Source organism: Heliconius melpomene, chromosome 4 (assembly GCF_056956725.1).
Source record: "Heliconius melpomene rosina isolate 202511_hmr_F chromosome 4, ASM5695672v1, whole genome shotgun sequence".
NCBI classification, from domain to species: domain Eukaryota; kingdom Metazoa; phylum Arthropoda; class Insecta; order Lepidoptera; family Nymphalidae; genus Heliconius; species Heliconius melpomene.
This window is the reverse complement of record NC_140392.1, coordinates 7,616,169-7,639,770: the sequence shown is the minus strand read 5'-3', so window position 1 is coordinate 7,639,770 and position 23,602 is coordinate 7,616,169. Positions and strand designations below refer to the sequence as shown.

Sequence of the window (23,602 nt, the reverse complement as noted above, 5' to 3'; positions counted from 1 at the left end):
TGGCAAATACCGTGTTAATAGATGCCTTTTAAAAACATTAGCCAATTTTTTATAATAGGCAGAATATTTTTTTCTCATATGTGATATGGACAATACAAAAACAAAAAAGGCAAAGAAAACCGGGAAGCGTATCTGAAGGAAACTCCGCAATTTAAACCTTTGAAAAATATTCCTCAAATGGGGTTGCTCTGATTCTTTATTTGTGAGGTAGAACACAGTTTTGTGCTTCTTTTTATATTTACCTGATATTCATACAAGTCATATAAGAAAACTTTCGGCTCACGACTTTGTCCATATATTTTTTAAATTTTCCATGAGAGAAATGCGAGAAAATACGCAATTAAAAGGACAGCACAACCTTGAAAATCAATTAATAGTCTATTTTATATAATATATAACTCTATGAGCATAATTTTGAAGTATCTCGATCCTATCTTTAAAAACTACAATATTTCATACAAGTTTTAAATCTGTATTTAATATTTTACTTTTTGTTGATTTTACAAAATTCCTTCCTTGGCGCTCGTCTACTCTATACAAAGTAAAATGTACCTGCAAAACTTATTAACTATTGAAAAAGAAGGTCGATATGTTATTAATGAATTCATATCGTCATAAGGCGGAAAAAACGAAATTATTTTATTAGGTACTCACATTCTGTAGAGCCTTCTCCTTCTCTTCCAGCTTGGCGTTGACTTGCATAAGTCCTTCTTGTGTCTGGTCGAGATCGTTTTCAATGGTCTGGATCTTCTTCTGGAGCTGTCTGGCTTCTTCTTCAGCCTAGTGATAGAAGATATTTTGTTAAATAATATCTTTAATTGCAACATAATATAATGTTACTTTATAAACATCTAAATGTGTTTAGTACTAGTGTAGTATACTAATTTAGTACTATTAGCCCAATTTTTTTCATTTAATTATATTTTATTTTTAATAATATATTGTTAATTATTATTCAGTTGTGATACATGTAATAAGTAAAAAAAACCAATTATAGACTTCGATTCCGTGATCTGTAATAATGTAAATTTTTCAAGCTTTCACTATGTTGTTATGTTATGCAAATTACATTTTCTGTATCTTCTTACTAAAGTCATTATTATTTATTACTATTATATTTTGATACTCAAATTACTTTTCACTCAAATTTTATCGAGGCCAATGTGGCGCCGTGGCTGTAAACGCGACAGGTTGCGGGTTCGATTCCCACTTGAGGAAATGAAATATTTACTATTTTCATTTCTTCACTTTGGTGTCAAAACAAAACCGGCGGCGCAGCATTGAGTTCCGCCAGAACAATATCTCAAGAATTTGGCAGAAAGTGGGAAATGTCCCTCTGCTATCCTGCTACTGAAGCTAAAAAATAATCACGAAATAAGTAACAAAACCCAGTATTATCTTATAAATATAAAAAATGACCTTCTCAGCGCGAAGGTTAGCGTCCTTGGCCTGTTGCTCGCACATGGCGGCGCGGTCAAGCGCGTTGTCCTTCTCCAGCTTCATCGCCTGCATCTTCTTCTTGATCGCGTCCATGTTGGCGGTTTTTTTTTATTTACTCCCCTTGATGAAAATCTAAGAAAATTGATATAAATATTATTTATAAAAAATAAAATAAGCAATATTTTCTATTAAAGATAACTAATTAATATGAGGTAGTATTTTGTCTGGTAAGTCAACTAAATCATTTTAAAGAAACATCTAATACTACAATAGTAATAGTAATTACAGAATAACAATCCTAGCCAGGCTATTTATGGCGACGGTACATTGATCTCGCTTCAGGGGTGCTTTGATATTTTTTACATACGTCTCCTGATGTATTATAGAGGTATAATCGAATATGTAAGAATATAATTGATAGCTACATTTTTTGTTAATTTAATAATATAAAATTATTTATGTTTGGATTGCAGCCAATATATATAATTAAAAATATTGAATTAATTTCAGTTGGCATCATGGGCATCATTTTAACAATTTTCAGTTCCAATTTTTTGTTACTAAAATTTCTGAACTGGGCACAAAAGTATTCTCTTATATCTTATATTATGTACAAGTTTCTTAAAAATAAATAATAATTCTTAATTTAACAGATCATCTCAAGAACAGTATAACTCAAAGTTCATTCCAAAGGTTAAAAACCTTATAATAAAAGAAAAAAGCCAGGCCAATGGCGAGGAATAAAATGCATATCGTAAGAAGTACGGTAATCATTCACGGCAATTTTACGATAAAATTGAACGCTACAGACGAGCTCTAGCCATGCGACCAGAGAGTAGAGTCAACAATTAGTTATGTTAAATAGACTCTATGGTTAAAAATAACATAGTATCTTATGAATATTTATGTTTTATTTATTATCTCCAATATAAAAAATATATAGGTAATTTGTGAAGCTTAAAAATCTAAGAATATTGGAAAGAGTTTCCTTAGATGTTACATACCGTGCATACCTAGTTTCTTGTTTGTATATATTTTTCAAACAAAATACCCTTCTTTTTGCCCACTGAGATGACACTAACTTAAGAATTATTTACGTTATATGCTATGAAGTGAAGTAGTCGTTTTGTTACACAATTATATTACTCCGTTTATCCGCCCTAACAGAGTCATATCATATTTTGCTTAGCCAGATAATTTAATGAATTAAAATTAACGAAAAATAATAAACTAAATTTAAACAATAAATAAAGATTTTGATTTCACTGTATACTAGCACTCATTCGTTGAGAGTAGCATTCAACTGTTAATTAGCTGTCAATTTATATAGGAGAGAAACTTGAACTGAAACTAATTAGTGCCTATTTTAGAAGAGTTTACTTTAAATTAGTAAAATACACTATACTTTAGTTAACAAATTAGGCTTTAAAACATAAATAAATTATTCAAAATTAAAAACAATAAGCAATTAAGAGTTCGTGGTACATTCTAAGGTGCTTTTCTGGTTTTCAGGTCTGGATGTAGAAAAATAATATAAATTTATTTGCTCAGAATAGTGGTACAAAGTACGATACAGATGTAATTATTAATTTTTAATCTCCATATATATTCTACCATGAAGCATGCAAATATTACATTTGGTTTTACTAATTATATTTATTTGTTATGTAAGGCTTACAAAAGAAAAATCTTACAAAGCTATAATTCATCAATAAGAAATTCAGAAACAGAATAATAACGTTTATCTATTAAAAATGTAGTTAATTGTTTTTTTAATTTTATAAGTGGCAATTCCTTTAAAATTTTTTCATATAAAAGACATAATTAGTGACAATAATTAAAATTACATAAAATATACACCTAAATGAACCTTAGAAATTATTTCAAATCGGTCAATGAAATTTAAGAAATGTGATTCATTGGAAAAAACATTCCTTTGTGTGAATCATGTCTTGCAAAAATGCAGCGCTGAGTGCCGTCCGTCTGACCGGTCCTAACATGCTAACAAACATACCTAAGACCCTTAGTTATGCCTATAGGAGATACAAGTATGCGGGTTTCCCACCTTTTGAGCAGCTATTAAGGCTTTATGAAAGATATTCATAATGTTCATAATATCTAAGGTACCTAATTAAGAATCTGTATACGATAAATTTTTTTTTTGGTTCACGCAGTATCCCGCACACAACAGGGAAGAGAGAACTTAGTGTTTAAAAAATTCCATTTCATATTTTCTGTTGAATTCTGGAGGCATAACGTGTTGAGTGGCGAAACTCAACACGTTATGCATCTGCACCAGATCCAAAGAGGAAGTGAAAGTTCATTCATATCCTCGAGTGAGGATCGAACCCAAAACATGTCGCGTTAACAATCTCCCTCGTTTATGCTCTCGCACCACGACAGGTCTCATAAGGTGAATATAATGTCATTAAATGTTCCTAATGCACTTTATATTATTATCCCAAATAGTACTTTATACTTCACTATAATATGGAGTTTCTTTCTTCTTTTTCTCTTTATCTTAATGGTTCCTAATCTCACATTCGGTCAAATGCAATATGAAATTATATTCGGACGATTTATTGTTTTACATTCTTATTGGATCTCGAGTGAGCTACATATCCCGTCGATATATTCTACCATGGCGCTGGACCATACGTTTATGTTTTTTAGTAATTTTATTAATTTCATTCGTTCCAATTAAACCAATTAGGTTGAAAATGAGAATTTTATATAAAACACACATTTCATACTAAATAGATATTTTAATCTCGCTCCAATACATTTTAACCGCAAACAAGTATTACCAATCCAGGTGTTTTGTTATATACTTTATCTATGTTCCTACGTACCAATCATATTTGTTTGTATACAATAATTATATATAATATATAATATATAATAATATTCGCTAATTTTATGAAAGAGTGGCAGATTATTGGTTAATTTTAGATTATTATTGTAAATTAATAATAATAATTAATATCAATTTCTTGTCAAAAATATTACCTCTATTAAGTTAACATTTTATTTTATTTTTTCTTAGGTCATGTTCAAACTCTTCAATGAATAAAAAAACACATTATAATGTTATATTAATTATGTGGGTAATAAAATATTGCTACATATATATACATATATGCTTCTGAAGCACGTCCTGCGCACGCGCATATATGTATGTATAACAAATGTTTACAATTTTGATAGTAACAACGAGATAATGTACGCACAACGCAAAAACGTATACCACTTAAATGTGATATAAACAAAGTAAATGTAATTTTATTATTTAATAATATTAACAAAAACCTATCTGTTTATTATATCAAAGTCATCAAAACTGTAAAATTCTATGTTATTGCTCACTTAAATTTCCTTTTGGTGTGAACCTACAGAAGGTTAACTTTTATATTATATCTTCTTTATATTATATTTAAATTCTCCGAAAATGACAGCATAAATTTTTCAGCGACGTGTTGGATGTAGAGAAAACTACGTAAATGATAATTAATTCTAAGTAGAATTCAATTAAAATAAACATTCTATGCATTCTTAATGTAGACATTATGTTTCTTGTTTGTACTTCCTGATTACCGAGATTGCATTTAAATTAGCTATCTATTAACTTTAACATAATAAAATAATAAATATTTTCTTTATTTTTCATTACTTTAATTATTAATATATTTTTTATTATTAACCCTCTATATTATGTATATTGATTTTAAGTTGATTTTTTTAATAATAAAAAATATAATAATAAAGGCAAATTTCTATCGTATTTCTCTTCAACGTGAATTCTTCTATTGTGTTATATTTCTTTTTTACTGTACAACCAACCTTCTTTGTTTGTTCTCCATACAACGTGATATCGGTGAAGTGATTTGTGCTCATCTGGCACATTTGGAACGCCATAATCAAAGAACAGAACAACAAAACTAAGGAAAATGTTTTTAAATGACAAATGATCCACAATTTTAATGACCCTTTAAACTATTTGAAAAAATCACGCTTAAAGTTTTATAAATTTTAGTATAGCTACTACCTACTTACTATATGTTTTTGAATCAATATATTTGCTGTGCTATATAACAATATTTAAAATATATGAAGAATTATCATTATCATTATGTATATAAATATACAACTAATAATGAAGAGGGTAATTAAATATTTTTTCATTTCACTTTTTTCATTATAAAAACATGTTACAATACCCGGTAATAAATATGCTAATCTATCCAAGGACTTATTGCTGAGGTAAATACAGATGCCAACTTGGCACTGTTGCTGATAACCTTAATGTTTAATATTAAAACTATTTACTTGTTGTTGTTAATTTGTTATGCCCGTAAGAGCCTTAAGGCTAAGGCTAAGGCTATTTTTTATATTAAAATTAAAATATTAATATTAATTTGTTATAATCACTATTAATTGAAATATAATTAATGTAGTGTTTTTTTTCTTCTATATACTATTTCCCTATCCTACTTTATACCTAGTGTGTCCTAAATGTATTCTAGGTATTTTTTATTGCATAGCACCATTAAATATTTGGCACAAGTCCATCGTTAACATTTTACAACATAATATGTCGAAAGCTTTATAATTAAACAGTGTGGGGTAGACTTTACTCATTTCTAATATTGGTACGTTCCAGATTCTAACACAATTCTATAGAGATCAACAGCACCACGTACCGTTCTGTAATTAACGAATTTACTTAAATAAATTTATTATATGTAGATATTTAAGCACTTAAGTTTTTTTTCTTATTTCTTTTGACATTAGGTCATGACCTTTGCGTAAACATATTTAAAATGACGTTAATGTTATAATAGGTACCTAAGTATGTTTTTTATGATATTAGTAAATTAATAAAAAAAAAAACTTTTTATAAAAATGACGTGCGAATTTTATAATATTTTTAATAATTATAAGAATAAAAAATATATTACCAACTAACTTAGTAATAATTATTATTTATTTACTCTTAAAAATTTTTTATCATATTTTTTAAGCGCATGCGTATCTCCCGATCCCGCGCTCTCTCGCCATTGGTCACGGTCTGGCATATTGCCAAAAACGCGGGAAAAGTCGACGGGAATCGTTGCTATTGGCTACTACATATGAAACCGAGCACCGCGATAATTTAAAAATAGATACAAGAAAGCAGCTGGATAAACTATGTTTGAACTTTTCTGGTCTAGTTTAACTAATAAATAGCGTGCACGTTTAATATTTTATATGAGCAATAATGCTGCTATAATAGAAATAAAAATATAGATATATACTAAATTTAAGATTGTAACACGCTACTCCATATAAAAAAAAACAAAAAAAATTGAAACTGTCATAAATACGATACCACTATTAAATTCCAAATCAATTTTCCAAACTTCCAATTCAATTAAACAAAAAAAAATGACTTACCAGACGAAACAAAAACCACCTTAATACAAAAATTCCACTTAACACTGGGCACTGTCTAAATAGGGTTGCTAGGGCTGTACTTACATGTCGAGTCGACGCGTGCTGTGGTGCGACTGGCGAGCGGCGCGCCGGCCCGCCCGGTGTCGCCTTACCGCCGCGAAAGGAGATGGAGCCCCGCTCCGAGAATACTCACGTCAGTGTCTTAGATTTTGTTAGAAAATGTCTCTTTTCTCAGGTTCAAGTTGTATCCTGCATGTAGCAGAGTAGGTAGAAGAAACCTAGTGTTAAGACATTTTGTTGTCCATGATTGTCCGGTAATGGAGGAATTGCGTGTTAAGCGGCGGTACTCAACGCCGCGCTTTGTGTTGATACCTGAGCGAAGAAATAAAAATGTTAAATATTTAATTTTCTCGAGTGGGAATCGAATCCACAACAAGTCGCGTTACACAAATTAGTCACACACCTGTGCTGCTCAAAACATGCTGCTGCCTCAAAAATCATAATTCATTTGTATATATTTATTTCTTATTTATTATTGATTCTTCGTTATTTATTGATTCTTCGACTTTGATATGATAGATATATGATAAAAAAAAAGGAAAAAACCAAATAAGCTATTAGTTATTATTTATTATGTACCTATAAGTACTTGATATGTTTGGTGCAAGTGCAAGCTTAAGCTAATCTATAAAATCCATTTTTTTCACTTGAATTGGCTATCGCATTCATTTTATTTGATAAATAAACCGACGGCCCATAGGTAGCGAAAGTGAAAATTACAAATTTCTTTTATTACTATTTTGAACTGTTAATAAGGGTAATTTTTCGGTTACATAATATGATTTTAAAAAAGGCATAAGACAACAATTTTTTAGATTATTAAAAAGAAAATTAATAGAAACTACCCTTCTTAATAGCTTAAAAGAGCAATAAAAACATTTGCTAGTTTCCTAGGGACCTTTGAAACGGTCGTAATGTACAAAAGGTATTCAAAGCAACGAGACAGTTATCATACCAAGACAAGACAGGGTATGATAATCGCTTCGACATAAGCTACGAGATGCCGTCGTCTTGCCCTTCTCTTTAACGACCTACTGACCAGAAAATATTTCAAATATGCAAAATACAGCCTAGACTACATTTTTGTTACTTATTTATTATTATACTAAAAGCTCAACATAATAAAATAAGAAAATTGTTGTTTTCTACAGATATTATTTAATGACGAATTCACAGCTTTTGCAGCTTACAAAAACTTAAGCTTATAAAAACTTTTTTAATTGATGTCTATCTCTCAGTTTCTTTTATGTGGCCATCCATCCAAATAAATACAATTATTATTTTGAACAAGGCTTTTTTAAGCTTTACGCTTTATCCCTAGCGGGATAGCCAAAAGTATCCTCAAACGCCAAAGGCTAAGGTCATTATTTCTTCCTTTCTGGAGATGATGTCCACGTTTCTATGATAAACCAAAATTGGTATGTGAAATTAAAAATAAAATAATTTCATCTAAACAGAGTCACATGCACACGCGAGTTGTCAGGTTCCCTCTGCCTTCCCTGCCATATACGGGATACAAAGTGAAGCTAAAAAATGTCCTAACTGTAACAACGTCATACGTAGAAGATAATTCTCTGACTTGACATCATTAACCTATATATAATTCATATTATAATTATTCCTAGAATTAAAAAATATATTTACGTAGGTACATCCTAACTATTATTCGATGAAAATACACAAGAATTACCACAAAATAAATGAGTTTCATTGAATTTAAACATTAGTTGATAAGATGAGTCACCCTCACCAGACGTACTCGAGTTAAGGTAAATAGCTGACCCAGATGTCACTTAAGGCGCCATACGTGACCTTGCTTCTTGCTGGTTGCCACTTACCACTTGCGCTGTTGTTTTAGATTAAACGATTTATATACGTTTAATAAATTCTATCCTTTCATTCTACAGCTTTTTAGATTCACTGGAGGAAACTAAGAGGTAAATTAACTATTAACAAAGTAGACAAAGTAAATTTTATAATATTCATTGCGCTAAAGGAAGTGCAATTTAAATCTAGCATTTCATTCAGAAATTAAAAACTTCAATGATTCTCCATTCTTTCTGTGATATATCATTGGTTTTTAGAAGTACCTTAATTTCATACAATAATAATATTTGGTATAATTCCACTCCTGCACCGTCTCTTACAATCCTTTTACCTAATATTATAGTTATTTCTTTGAATTTGCAGATATCGTGACGTATTTTCTTTATTACGTTTTACAAAACACTGTATATTAGCTATAAATATACTAAATATAAAGATTTGAATTTAAATTTATTAATTCTAATATAAGTTATTATTAATTCTAATATAATATTACAATGTCTAAATTATTAATTAAACAACTTACTAATAGTGTCAACAACTGTCAGGTTGCGAACAGACAGACATAAGTAATTAGAATTAATTTCTATAGGAGCTAGCGACCTTATACGGTTTATCTATATCATTTATTACTGTGGCGGTTAAAATATGCATTTATAATTTTATAATAAAGGGATTTGGGTTAATTGTTTCAAATGTACAAAATTTCTATCTTGCAACTAGTCAAGGAAAACTGCTATAGAGTGTAGTGAGTGTGATCGATTAATTATTTTCGTATATTATAAACCTGCGTCACTGGGTGTGACTGTAAAGGCGACTGGTTATGGGTTGGACCCCACTCGAGGAAATGAAATATTTATTTTAATTTATATTTCCATTTCTTCGTTCTAGTATGAAAAGTCGCGTTGTTGAGTTCCGCTACTCAACACGCAATGCCTCCAGAATTCGGTGGAAAGCGGGGAACGGAGTGTCTTACCACTAGGTTCCTACTCTGCTGTGTGCGTAATACAGTGTTAAGTCGATTTTTATGTTTTCACTTTATTATCTGAGAAAAGTAATTAATTTGTCTCTACTTGACAGAATGTGTGTAATTTTAGCCCCAAAGTATATTTAGGCTACTCAGAATATACTTTTATTAAATTAGTGAATCAATTTTACATTTTTAAATATAAATTATTATAAAAAAAGATACATAGGCTTTAGGCTTATTATTAATTTTGTGAAATAATGTATGAGACAGAATTTAATTGTAAATGCGAAAATTGCTGAAAAATTAAAGCAATTTCGAAAATTAAGAAATTAAAGAATAATAATAATAATAATAACCCCCCCAAGGGATCACCTTGTCGTGGTGGGGGGGCTTACTAATATTAGGTACAGGTTAATATTTAATGTTATAACATCTAACTATGCTATGTAACCACTAAAGAAGGCCACTAAGAACTTGGCTAACCATATCCAAACCAACGATCCCAAACCCCTTTTTGTACTATGAAGAAAAGTAATCACAGATATAATTTACGGCCGCTTCCCGGAGTTCGTCGGGGCGCACCCGGAGCCGACGCTGGGTGTCTCAGCTTACGGGCCGTCGGCGATGAGGAGCTGAGCAGGCGGGCCCTCATCGGGCTAGATCCCGAAAATATGACAGCCGAACAATCATCATCATTGTCACCAATTTCATCTCTTCATCCTTTCTCATCGCCTTCTTCATCAAATTATTCATACACATCTTCACCTACATCTTCATCTTCTCATTCAGAACGTAATATGATTTTGGAGGATGTTGTACAGGAGGCTAATGCCAATATATCTGTACCCACCTTCATGATCCCTAAAGTACGCAATAAATGGAGTAGAGAAATGAACGAATTTATCCTGCGTACATATTTACATCTTACATTACTAGAAACTCATACTAACACCTACCTTTTAGGATTGTTAGGAAATTTTTAAGCATCACAAACAGTTAATCATTATTAATATGTATATATATATATATTTATATATTTGGCTTTCACTTGACTTAGGTCCGTGACTGTCAATATGCCGGTATTAACTTACCGAGACTACGAAGTAGAATAAAAATAATAATAATAATAATAATAATACTTTATTGCACATGAAAAGAAAATATATATATATATAAAATTTACACAGAAAAAAAAAAAAAAAAAGAAAGAAAAGAAAAAGAAAAAGAAGGATACATAGGTACTTAAATTAACATGTGCAATGGCGGCCTTATCACTGCAAGTGATCTCTTACAGGCAAAGAACGTAGAGTCTTAATACTAAATTCCCTCTGCCTGACCTGCCTACCTTATCATACAAAAAGGACTGCGAGGCAGCTCTTTTACAAGCTTTTTTTAAAATAAATAACAGTAAAAATAATAAATACTTTAAAAAATATTTTAACAATTTACAAAAATATTTTTCCACGACACACGGCCTTACTCACTTAGGTCAGTATTCGCGACCTTAGCTCGTATATGGCGTAACCTGGTTGTGACGTGAGCAGCAGGTATTGGAAACGCTGCTCTCTCTGTACGCTGCCATCGTAAAAATTGCCTCTGACCCACTTCTTTATTTCACTTTTGTATGATAAAAATTTATTAAACAGCTTAAAATATCAATTTTATTAGAGGATAGTCGTGGCGCAGGGTTACGATCGTGTGAGTGTAAACGGTTGTGAGTTCGATTCCCACTCGAAGAAATAAAATATTCAATATTTTCATTTCCTCGATCTGGTTACGAGTACGAGGCAAAGTGTGAAGTAGTCTCCAGAATTCGAAGGAAAGTGGAATACGGTTCACGCAAAATAACACTATGTTCCCTCTACCCTGATGTGTGCGGGATGCAGCGTGAAGCTAACCAAATGACATTTGAATATGTCAAATTGGTTGTAAGAGGAGTAGTTTTAATGTTTTCACGCTGAAAAAAATATACCAACACTCAAATGTTAAATTTAAAGAGCAATGCGACATAAATTTTAATGTAAAAATCTATATATATAAAAGGACTTGTCCTCACTGACTGAGGTAAGACGCACGCACAGCCTTAACCGCTGATGGTAGAAATGTAGAATTTGGGCAGATGTTTACTTTCGTAATCTGGACATCCACTAAGAAGGGATTTTGAAAAATTTTAACTCTAAAGGGGTGAAATAGGGGTTCAAAGTTTGTATGGAAAAAAAATTAAATCGGCACCGATTTTTATAAAATTTGAAATTTAGATTTTTAAAAGTATTTAATTGAACACGTGTTTCATCGTTTTCTAGAATTCTTCCCCTAAGGGTGCAAATAAGGGGTTGAAAGTTTGTATAGGTTTTTTTTAAATCGTCACCAATTTTCATAAAATTTGAAATTCAGACTCTTAAACGTATATAATTAAACACATGTTTCATGGTTTTCTAGAATTCACCCCCTAAGGGTGCAAATAAGGGGTTGAAAATTTGTATGGAAAAATCTTTAAATCGCCACTGATTTTTATAAAATTTGAAATTTAGACTTAAAATATTTCATTGAATACATGTTTCATGGGTTATTAGAATTCACCTTTAAATAGGCAAGCGAAGCTGCGCGCGTCCGCTAGTAAGTAATAATTTGATACCAGGCCACAACGCGGTTGTGAGTTCGATTCCCACTCGAAGAAATTAAATATTTATTTAAGTTTATATTTATATTTCTTCGCTCTGGTGTTGAGGCAAAGCACGGCGTTGAGTTCTGCCACAACGGAGTGTCTTAACACTGGGTTCCCTTTACCCTCCCTAGATGTGTGCGGGATACAGCTGGAAGCTGATTTAATTTTTTATTTTTAAGGAACAATTTCTTTTAGAAGTTATGCATAATATCATAGGAATCAACTATTTCTCCATATTAGATCTGACTTCGTCAATAGCGTTCCAACAATTGATTTCTACCAATAAAATAAGAAAACAAGCGACATAATTGAACTAAATCACGTATGGAATACAGATTGAAGTAATACAAAGAAATTAACTGGACTTTTCTTTTAGGAATGTATCTGAATGTAACCGTTGTAAATATTCGTGAATCACGTTTAAGATGAAAGCGTACAGCGTCTGACTCATTTGTGCCCATACATGGCCATATAAGGAAAAAAGGTAATTACCTTTTAGGAATGTAAACAACTAACTAATCGTGTTAATCAAATTAAAACTGAATTAAAAGGTATTAATTAAATTTAATATTTCTTGATATAAATTAGAACTTTTATCAAAATGCATATTTTAACACTATAATGCATTTTTTTATAAAACAGGTAGCAATGTCTCGTTATCACTTGGTCCGCTGATAGATAATATTCTCTCTAAGTTTATTAATAAACAAGAAAATTACTTTTTAATTTAAAAGCCCCTTTTAAAAGATCTTTGAAGTCTGATTAACATTCAGTTCTGGCAATATAAATTTATCTTTCCCAAATAAAACTTTATTTCATAAAGAAATCACACAGCTCATATGACATAGTTAAGTTTCCAAATTAAAGTTCACCTTTTTAGAGATTGCTGATTTTTTTCTGAAGTGAGTTTTGTTTTCGTGTGAGTGGTTAACTCTTAATCTTGAGGTATAACAAACATCCTTCAAAGCAATACAAATCAAAACGAAGCTAAATGTCGTAAAATAAGTAATATCTAATTAAATTTAAATTACAAAGCTGACATTTTGTTAATTAGCAACTAGTAAATATTACTAGTATTTTAAATTAAGTACGTACAAAATTATGTAGAAAAGCAATAATTTTCAGAATATAATTAGTCATATACACATTAATATGTAAATGACGTATATCTATATACTTTTTATGTATAATGATTCATAAATAACTGATGAATCCACAAATGCATTTTGATATTAAAATAAATGAAATGTATGAAATAATGAAGTATCATTCGAAATTATTTAAGTATATAAAGTACCTAGTAAATTTTCATTCATTTTCATTGAGGCCAGTTATGGCGCAGGCCACAAGCGTGTGACTGTACCCGGGACAGGTTTTGGGTTCGATTACCACTTGAGAAAATTAAATAGTTAATATTTTCATTCGAGTGCCGAGACAAGCGGGGCGATGCCTCCAAAATACGGCGGGTGATGTAGAACACTAAGTTCCCTCTACCCTGCTGTGTGTGGGATACAGTATAAAAATCATCTAAAATCTGTAGCATCTATGAAGTAAGAAACGTTTATGTTTCTTAATCTATTAAGAAGCGTGAGCATATGGCAGGGCTATTTACAGCGCGGCCGACCGCCTGAAATATCTGGTGTCGTCATAACAAGCCGTGCGTGCCTCACGCCTGTGTGGTAACACTCGAAATGCAGCTACATTCATATTATAAACATACAAAAATACTTAAATGTAGAATAAGCTTCGCCGAATGCCCTCTTAACATTTTTAGGCATCGTTTTAACTTTTATCATTGGATTTTTCAAAGAAAATAAATTATAAATTAATGTGTACTTATACAAGTAGGTATTTTTTATACTTAAAAAGTATAGTTTGAACAAATGGGTTAATTTTCTTTGGAGAATTCAATTATGCATTGCAACATCAAAGGATTCTTAATATATCACTTATTCAGAGACTTTGTTAATTGGGTATCAATATTAGTTAGTATATTTAATTATCAAATTGATATATACTTTTATTTTATAAGAGAATAAATTTTACATCTTTAAAAATAAGTTTTTATTAAAAAAATCATTTAAAAATATAAAAAACATTCTTCCGAGGGCGGGACAAGGTACCAAGCCATCGGTGGCTAGGGCTCCAGAGAGAGGAACCTTTGCACAACGTCTCCGGCTCAAGTAAAACTGCCTTCTGTATCCGGTTCTTGATCCAACAGCTAAACGATAGCCTCTTAAGAAGTTATTATATCAATATTATTATACTCAAATATTTTAAATAAGAAAGGAATGAGCGCTTATATCCGATACTAATGGACTCTATAAGTAGACCATAGACAAATCCATAACAAAGACTTTTATCTAAATAAAAATGATGAATTAAAACTTGTTTATGATTTATCCTTTATCGATGTCTAACGTTAACCTTGTAGTGTTTATAAAAATGTCATGTTTGACTTGACATTAAAATGACGAGAAAACCTGGCTCTGAGTCAGTCAAGAATCTAAGAAATATATGACTATAAAAAATAGTATTTACGTAAACATAAATTCTATTATATCCTTTTGTTTGCTTAGAAGGCGGACGAATCTAAGTATTTGAAGAATATGAAATTTTCTATGTTAAGCATTTTTCAGGCAAGGCAGGTGAACGCGACAGGTTGTGGGTTTGATTTTTACTCGAGGAAATTAATTTAATATTATTATTTCCTCGCTTTGGTGAGGACAAACGCGAGGAAAAGAGGAAAAAGCAGCAGAAGCCTGAAACTAAAAAAGAGAAGCATTTTATCGATATCTTCTAGTACCAATTTCAACATATAGAAGTAAAAATCTATAAAACAAAATGAGTAAGTATGCTGTTATGTTTACGCAGCTGTTGCGTTTTCACTTTCCGTCCAAAAGAGACAATTCGACTTTGGTGGCAGAATCCAACTGGTTCTTTATCTAAACCACGGAAAATAGTTAAATTATAACTAGATATAAATTAAATTTTAACCATCATTAGAAATAAAAAAACTCTACTTTAAATTCTATATATATATTTGTTTACGTTTATAATTCCATGTCTTCGCTCTGGTAGCAAACCGCGGCGTTCAGATCTGCCACTCAACACGCAATGTCTCCAGAATTGGGCAGGAAGTGGGGAACGGCATGTCTTAACACTATATTACAGGTTCTGTCTGCCTACCCTGCTGTGTGCGGGATACAGCGTGAAGCTGATTTTTTTTTTAAATTCTACATGTAACAGAAAACTTAATTTAACTTAATTTAAAACTTGTTATTAATAATAGAAGTAGGTAAATATAATATATTAAAAAATATTCCATTCGTGCAAAACTAGAAATGAATGTAACTCGTACCTACCGACAAAGGTAGGTAGGTAAGTAGGTAGGTAGGTATTGCAGGCATCTTAATTAATATCCGCTAATAATAGCTTCGATCATAAATATGGCGTGTGCGATCAAAGTTGTCGTTGTCAGTAATAAATAAATATATTCTACGATTCTCAAACTTACTTTGTATGTTTGTTTGTCAATTACGTTTTTACTTTTTTATTATGTATAATTTTTTTATTTACTTTTCGGTAACGTATTGTACAGAATTATTTAGATATTCGATTTTAGATTTACATAGATTTGTCAAATAAAACTATAATTCAGTTGAAAGAGCTAATAATGAAATCTTTTATTGAAGATGTGTGTCATGGTATATCAAAAAAGCTATCAGTGCTATTCAAAAAACAAATTTAAATTGTATAAACAAAAATATACGAAAACGAATTCGACGCATTGTCTAGAATATATTTATAAAATATACATATTTCTTTATATTATAGTTGCTTACCACCAAGTACCTACTTAATGTGAATATTCAAAGAAAATTTTCGGAATTAAATTTTTTATTAACAATTTTTATTTTAAATTCGAAATAACACAAGCAATTTTATTATATTTTTATCTTTAGTGTGAATAACACATAAAAATAACAAACAAGTACATATTACGTACGTACTTATAACAGTTTGACATTAAGAGGTTCTCGATTCCAGATGTTCGTAGGCCATAAGAGGCAATGTCGTAACAACGTCGGGCGCCGGCCGCGGCCTGCAGCCTCGCGAATATCTGCCTTTAAAGGTAATCCCCGATAACAAAGGCCCCAAAGCCTGTCTACAGTATACTATATTACTGAAACTTAATTAAACTTACTTGTTGTCATTTATGCAAGCCAAATAACCCACTTGGGTGGAATATCACTTAATTTTTGTGAATAGAAACAGATAATGAAACACTTTTAAATGTTGCCACTATGTAAAGGAGAATTTTTATATAAACAGTAACAAACAATAAAATTATTAGTTTAAAAACTAAATATACGCTGGGTTTCACCTTCCGGTAGGACGAGGGAACCTGCAGCCAGGCAGATATTCTGTTCCCATTAAGATACTTCCTTTTCTCATTTTCCGCCGTAATTTTGGAGGCATTGCATATCCAGTAGTGCAACTCAACACGACTCTACCTCGTTACTGAGGAAATGAAAATATTAAATATTTCCTCAAATGGTAATCGAACCCACAACCTATAGAGCTTACAGTCGCACGCTTGTGCCTCTACGCCAAAACTGACCTCAAATTCAGATAAACGTGTTATTAAAAAAAAACTTGCATACTTTTTATTCCATTTGTTTCATTGACCATATTAAATAATATAAAATACTAAAAATGGTATTATTAAAGTACTATAATATGTACGAGTATAGCATAATAAAGCCTAATCCGTTTACTCCAGTAGAGTCAAGTATGTCCATATAAGGCGACGATTATAATTAATTGACAGCAAATTTATCCTGTTACAATCTAAATTGATATCTTAATTATTCCGTTCTCTTCTTTTTAATTTTATACAATTATTGCGTGTAAAAAAACGAGAATTAAGTAAAGAGTGTACTATAGCTTGTAGTTAGCAATAGAAAGCGGAGAGTTTAGGAATATTTTAAGAATACTTTTATCTCCTTGCTAAAAGCATAGATTTTTTATATGGGCCTAAACATTTAATTATGTTAATATTTAATTATGTCAGTACTGATTAACTAATTACTAATTAATTATGTCAGAATTACTGATTAATTACTAATTATTTAACATTTTTTCAAATAGAAATTGAACCGACACCCACAACCGTCGTAAGATAAGAACGAAAAAAGTTGAGAATTCTTCTTTTAGCATAAGAATACTTTTAAATTAATATCATATGGTGTTTTTACTATAATAATGATTGTTTACTTAACACCGTATGATAAATGGTTACAGGCCACAAGTATAAAGTGGTATGGTAATGTCAGGTTAGTGGTGCCACTCCGGCGCGGCCTTGCGGATGTGGATATCTACCTTTAAAGGCAGGACTTGGTGACAATTGGTTCAGAATGCTTTATTCTTATGTTTACTGGACTGAGTCATATGGGTTGTTATTTATTTCTTGTATGTTTTCAAATTGACAGTTTATTAGGTTCACACTGTATCCCATACTAAATAGCAGGGTAGGAAGAGGGAACCTAGTGTTAAGGCACTCCGTTCTCATTAAGACACTTCCATCCCCTACTTTTCGTTCTGGAGGCATTGCGCGTGTGGTTGTGGCTGAACTCAACGCCGTGTTTTGCCTCGTTATCAGAGGGAGGAAGTGAAAATATTAAACATTTCATTTTCTCGACCCCTTTTAATTTAAATTTTTCTTTGAATAACAACTGAACCGACGAACATCCTTCATTATTACACTCAGACAGAACAATTTAGTACATATTACTAACGTTTTAAGACCTAAATCTTCTCTTATTGTATGCCTTAACCATGAATTTAGTATACATTTAGCACGAGATAAATCAGACATATGGCTAACAACCTTGCTTCACTAAATAAGCCGTAGACCGAGCTAGGTCACAGCAAGAGTGAAAATCTTAAACGTTAATCAAGATGTTTATTATGAAAGTTTGTCATGTTTACGTTTAATAACTTTAAATGATTTCTTTGTACAATGTGAACGGAGTGTTTTAACTCTCCGGCGGGGAGCGGGGTAAATGGACCCTATTTACCCCGCTATCTTCGAGATACAGCGTGAAAACAAAGTTAAACGAACGAGACATGAACTAAAACATTTTATGTATTTCTTTCAGACAAGACGTTTTCCAATATACTTGTGCAGCGATGGACATAATCTAGTTATCTTAGAGGGCTTCTGAACATGGAGACAATTAAGAAATGAAAAATTCTACTTATTGTCGTTCCTTTTACTTAGGAAAGAAAATGTTTACATAAGAAGTTAAAATAATCATTTTAAAATTTTCTTTCGGCTGCATTAATTTATTTGACAAATATTCTTTTTATATATATGTCGATTTGTTTTTTATCATAAATATAATTTTACTGTAAAATTCATCATCTAAATTTTCATCTTAATTTACCATCATAATGAAAAAAAAAACTAAAAATAAACAAATAATTCTATCCAAACGTCCAAAATTTCAACATTTCAAGCAACAAATATTTTTTTATTTAATTGTAAACAAAAACCTCTTAATTAATGTGGGCACGCTTCAAAACAATTTTTCTAGTACGTACGGTTAATTACAATTTATATATTTCGTTTTTTATATACCAATCCCTATACCGGCTATACCGTACAATAGAAACTCCCGTATTATAAAATTATATGAACACGTAACGCCATCTATCACTCCGAACAAGAAACTTCCATAAATTACTTACTAAAGAAAAAAGATTAGCATCAGAAAGTAAAAATATCTTGTAACTCGAACTTTCGCGTCCCGCATAGTCCCGTGACGTCACCGGTCGAGCCGCGCCAATATTAGGAATGCGTTATACGGACGTCACCAATAAAAGTATTTAGAAAACGCCAGATGGAAGGAAGCTGAGGTTATTCGTAGATTTTTATATATTCACAACGAAGATTATTATGAGAGGCAAGAAGCGTGACTGTAAGCGTGACTGGTGACAAGACAAAGCACGGCTTTCGATTAGACTAACGCCTTCAGAATTCGACGGAAAGTGGGGAATGGAGTGTTTTAACACTAGGTTCCCTCTGCCTACTGTGCTGTGTGAAGGATATAGCGTGAAGCTGGTACCTAAATTAAATATTAAAATGTAACATAATTTTTTAAGTATTATGTTTTAAACTTAAGAGGCCAGTCGTGGCGCAGTGGTACAAGCGTGTGACACGACAGTTTGTGGGTTCGACACTCATTCGAGGAAATGAAATATTTAATATCTATACACGATGCCTACAGGATTGAGCGAAAAGTGGAGAGCGAAGTTTTTTTATTGTTAAACTACAAACGTAAAACTAAAACATGCATCACTATTACAGCAGATGTTAAAATAAAAGGTTAAAACAACCAAGACTACAAACAAATCAAGTTCTCCCTTGTACTTGCTTGAATATGACTCATTTAGTACGTTATTCGGTCACGTCAACCAGCTCCAGACTTGCGACTTGTGAGTTGCGACCTTGTTGTGACAATCTCACATATGCGCATTTAATTGATTTACTATTAATTTCTTTCATATTTATAAAGAAGTAACTTATATTCGAGATTCTTTATTGGTAGACGACAAATTACCTTAATTAAAAATCAATTTTTTTTTTGTTACAGATATTAAGAAGTTAGTTACTAAAGTTGTTATTCTCATGTCACTTTTTGAAATAAAAAAAAATCAGCTTCACGCTGTATTCCGCATACAGCAGGGTAGACAGAGGGAACCCAGTGTTAAGACACTCCGTTCCCCACTTTCTGCCGAATTCTGGAGGCGTTGCATGTTGAGTGGCAGAACTCAGCGCCGCTCATTGCCTCGACCCCAGAGCGAAGAAATGAAAAAATAAATGTAAATAAATATTATATTTGGGACCGAACCCACAACCGTCGCGTTACAGCCACACCCTTGTGCGGCTGCGCCACTACAGCGATATATATCGTATTCTTATTTATAAATAAAAATGAGCAAACAACAAAAATAAGTGTATACAAAGAAACATTTATTACTTAGATATAAACATTAATTCAGGATAGTCAGTAATAGTACATTATTTAAACTTAACTAACGCTATCTATGAAACTAGACATGTCCAGACTGACATTCTCAGTCTCTGTATTAGCATATATCATAACACCTTGTATTTATTATTAAACTTACTTCATTACTATATAAAATAAAGTTTCACATAAACATATCGAAGTCTTATCTTCAAATGAAAAAAAAAACAAACATAAGCATAATTAAGAAAAAATAAATCAATATTTTAGATCTTATCATAATATTTTTAAACTTAACTACTGCACTTTTCTATGGTATTCTGGAGTGGCATTCCCATAGTCTTGCAAATTGAATAAAGTCGATCTGTTAGTTACCATATATTTAAGAAAATCTTGTATATGAGATAGAACATGCTGTAAAGACTTTTCATCTAAGGATGTATAAGCCAACATGGGTCCCATTTTAGCAAAAAGTCTCAATAAATGTATTGAACCATAAATTTGAGACATTTGAGTGTCAGGATATTCTTGTAATATCTCGCTATACTGGGGCCTCTCAAACTTGTATAGAAGCTGAGAACCAAGCGTTGCATTAAAATATTCCTTTATACCTTCAGTAATATCATTTAAAACAGATTCTTTTGCCTGATTGTGTAATTTACTGGATTTTTTAAATGCTAAATAATTGTCTACTATTTGTGAAACTGTTAATTTTGCAGGTAAAATAGCTAATTTTTGTTGTCTTGTAATGACGTCCCAGTCGTCGACCAGCCACACTTTCAGTTCTTCTGGTATTTTGATCTTGACTTCAACTTTTGCTAAGTATTGTTCTTCAGACTCGATCGACAAGTCGAGGCGACCACGCTTTTTTCTGAAAACGGTTATAATTTCGATTTGCATTCAGGGAAAACGTACTATTTATATAGGTCAAACATAATATCAAGCCGAAACTAGAATAAACAAAACAAAAAATATAAAAATTACACACTTTTAAAAATTTTAACTAAATACTGCGGAGCAAGGTTTAAACTTTTTTAATTCTTTCAAAACGATTACCTATAAATGTATTTTCTTAGTTATTAGCTACTAAATAGAAAAGGACATACTTAGGTTGATCAGATCCTGAATCAGCTGGTGTGTCTTTACTTTGTGCTTTAGTTGCTTTTGCTGGGGCCGCTGGTGTTTCTGTTTCTTTACCTAAAACAAAATCTATTTATGATACAATTTACATTTGAGCCAGTCATGGCGCAGGGGCACAAGTGTGCGACAAGCTAAAAAAACATTAAATCTGTGATAAAATGTAATAAAATTGACTTCAGAATTCAATTTATACCTCTCCCTCCACTTTCTCAATTATGCTTTCGTCATTACTTAAAACATAAAATAAGATTATTTTAAAAAAACATTGTTTTTAGATCTACATTCTACTTGGCAAAAAATAATAGTACCTCTTATCAAAGACAACCATATTTAATAAAAGGATGTTCCGTACATAAGACAACTCTGGTTAAGCCTCTCCTTACCCCATGCACTGCCATATTTATCAAACATTACATGGTGAGAGCCGAACTCACCACCAAACTTTGTTTATTAGATTGTTTATTAGTGTGAAAAGAAAATAATTTAAATATACTCATTCTCGTAAGTGAGAAGTGAAATGCAAGCTATGTTATTATACATTTCCAAAAATTTGTAATTAAAATAATTGTAATTAAGAACTAACCAGCAGGTGTTGATGCCCTAGATTCTTCCCTGGCAGGAGTAGAGCTTGCAGCTTCAGATTTCCGGCCTTTAGCTGGTGCTGAAATATCAATTAAAGAAAAATAAGTAAAATATCGGAATTGTAAAGGCATGAAACTATTTATGATATTTTAATTTTAACAAGTATTGGTTGATATGATCCCCAGTCGAGGAAATGAAATATTTATTTAAATTTATATTTCCATTTTCTTCGCTCTGATGCAAAGCATTGTATTGAGTTCTGCTACTCAGCATGCAATGCTTCCAGAATTCAGAGGAAAGTGGGGAATGGAGTGTCTTAACACTAGGTTCCATCTACCTATCCTGCTACATGTGGGATAAAGTGTGAAGCTGAAAAAAAGATTGTAGACCTAAAATTTACAATACAATGAAATGATATGAAAATAGGACATTAAATGATAATTTATACTCTTTTTAGTCTTTGCTGGTTGAGCAGAATGAGCTCTTTGTACTTCCTTTTGTCTCTGAACATTTGCTTCATTATATTTAAGAACTCTGCTCTCAGGAACCCACTCGTCCCAACTATAACAATAAGAATAATGTAATCTCCAGTATTGCTAGTCAGATTTTTATTGTATGTCATAAGGTTGTAGGCTATGTAGCATTGACTAAAGTTTGTAATTAGTGTTTAGTATTGGTATTTTAAAAGTTAGAACAAAATAACCAATAAGATTAAAAAGAAAAAGAAATATCACACCACTACATAACATTCACAAATGATTGCCTAATTCCAATGTAAATAAGGTACAGATATACAAGTTGTAAGAAACAATTATGTTCCTACTACTTTATGTACCTTATCTATCCAGAATTCTATAATTCTAGTTAAATTAATTTATATTTTACATATGCAAAATGTTTGTAAGCTTACTCACTTTTTATTCCAGCCAGCATAATGAATCAAATATCGTACATGTTTGTCTTTTGTAACAGAACTTTTAAGGCATTTGGCTTCATATATGAGTGGCCCGTGAAAACATAAAACTTTTTCACCTGGAAATATAAATAGAAAGTTTTTTTAAATGTTAGGAGTTATACAAATGCAAGCATTAGTAAATTGTATATGAAAATTCGCAGAGCCTACTTACATAAATAAACTTACCTTCAGCAAATTTTAATTTAGGTGCCATGTTTAGTTATAGAAATGTGATTTATTTACGTTACGTTTGCGTCCTTTAGCCATAGCTTGTTTGACATTAAATATTATGACTTTGACATAACTAGCTAACCCACAGAATATCAATATTCAAACATGAATAAATCATAGTACAGATTACCTAAGCTCTCATCAAAAATAATTCTATAAAATAGCCACCCCATCTTTAGAACTAAAGTTTAAGTTATATTTTCATTAAAGGAGTCTTACATTCACTTTGATTTTGAAAAGAGTTTTGTACTAAATATACG

At 31.3% G+C, this 23,602-nt stretch overlaps 2 protein-coding genes across 9 annotated transcripts in view; both read right to left on the bottom strand.

Annotated features, from left to right (window-relative positions):
- Positions 1-7,112, bottom strand: part of Tm1 (tropomyosin 1) — a 30,274-nt gene extending 23,162 nt beyond the window's left edge. For 6 of the 8 annotated variants that reach the window (XM_085208378.1, XM_085208375.1, XM_085208376.1 and 3 more), the window contains exons 1-3: positions 6,958-7,111; positions 1,420-1,572; positions 655-780 (exon numbers count right to left, since the gene is read on the bottom strand). In XM_085208378.1, the coding sequence (XP_085064504.1) occupies positions 655-780; positions 1,420-1,533 (240 nt within the window). In that variant the 5' untranslated portion in view covers positions 1,534-1,572; positions 6,958-7,111. Of the gene's footprint in view, positions 1-654; positions 781-1,419; positions 1,573-6,957 lie in introns of all 8 variants that reach the window. The other 2 variants (XM_085208381.1, XM_085208374.1) reach the window with 2 other exon arrangements.
- A 13,303-nt stretch (positions 7,113-20,415) lies between these two features.
- Positions 20,416-23,452, bottom strand: MRG15 (mortality factor 4-like). Its single transcript, XM_085208338.1, has 6 exons — positions 23,298-23,452; positions 23,071-23,188; positions 22,605-22,717; positions 22,158-22,235; positions 21,541-21,631; positions 20,416-21,305 (listed from the first exon to the last, which is right to left on the bottom strand). The coding sequence occupies exons 1-6, from the start codon at positions 23,323-23,325 to the stop codon at positions 20,732-20,734; spliced, it is 1,002 nt and encodes a 333-aa protein (XP_085064464.1). The 5' UTR covers positions 23,326-23,452; the 3' UTR covers positions 20,416-20,731.
- Positions 23,453-23,602: the final 150 nt, after the last annotated feature.

Bases quoted from the DNA above. Each gene is read 5' to 3' on its own strand.
- MRG15 (XM_085208338.1), bottom strand. From the start codon at position 23,325: ATGGCACCTAAATTAAAATTTGCTGAAG. The intron at 22,718-23,070 runs GTGAGTAAGCTT...TTATTGTTATAG, and splicing joins TATGCTGGCTGGAATAAAAA to TTGGGACGAGTGGGTTCCTG. The intron at 21,632-22,157 runs GTTAGTTCTTAA...ATTTTGTTTTAG, and splicing joins TAGGGCATCAACACCTGCTG to GTAAAGAAACAGAAACACCA.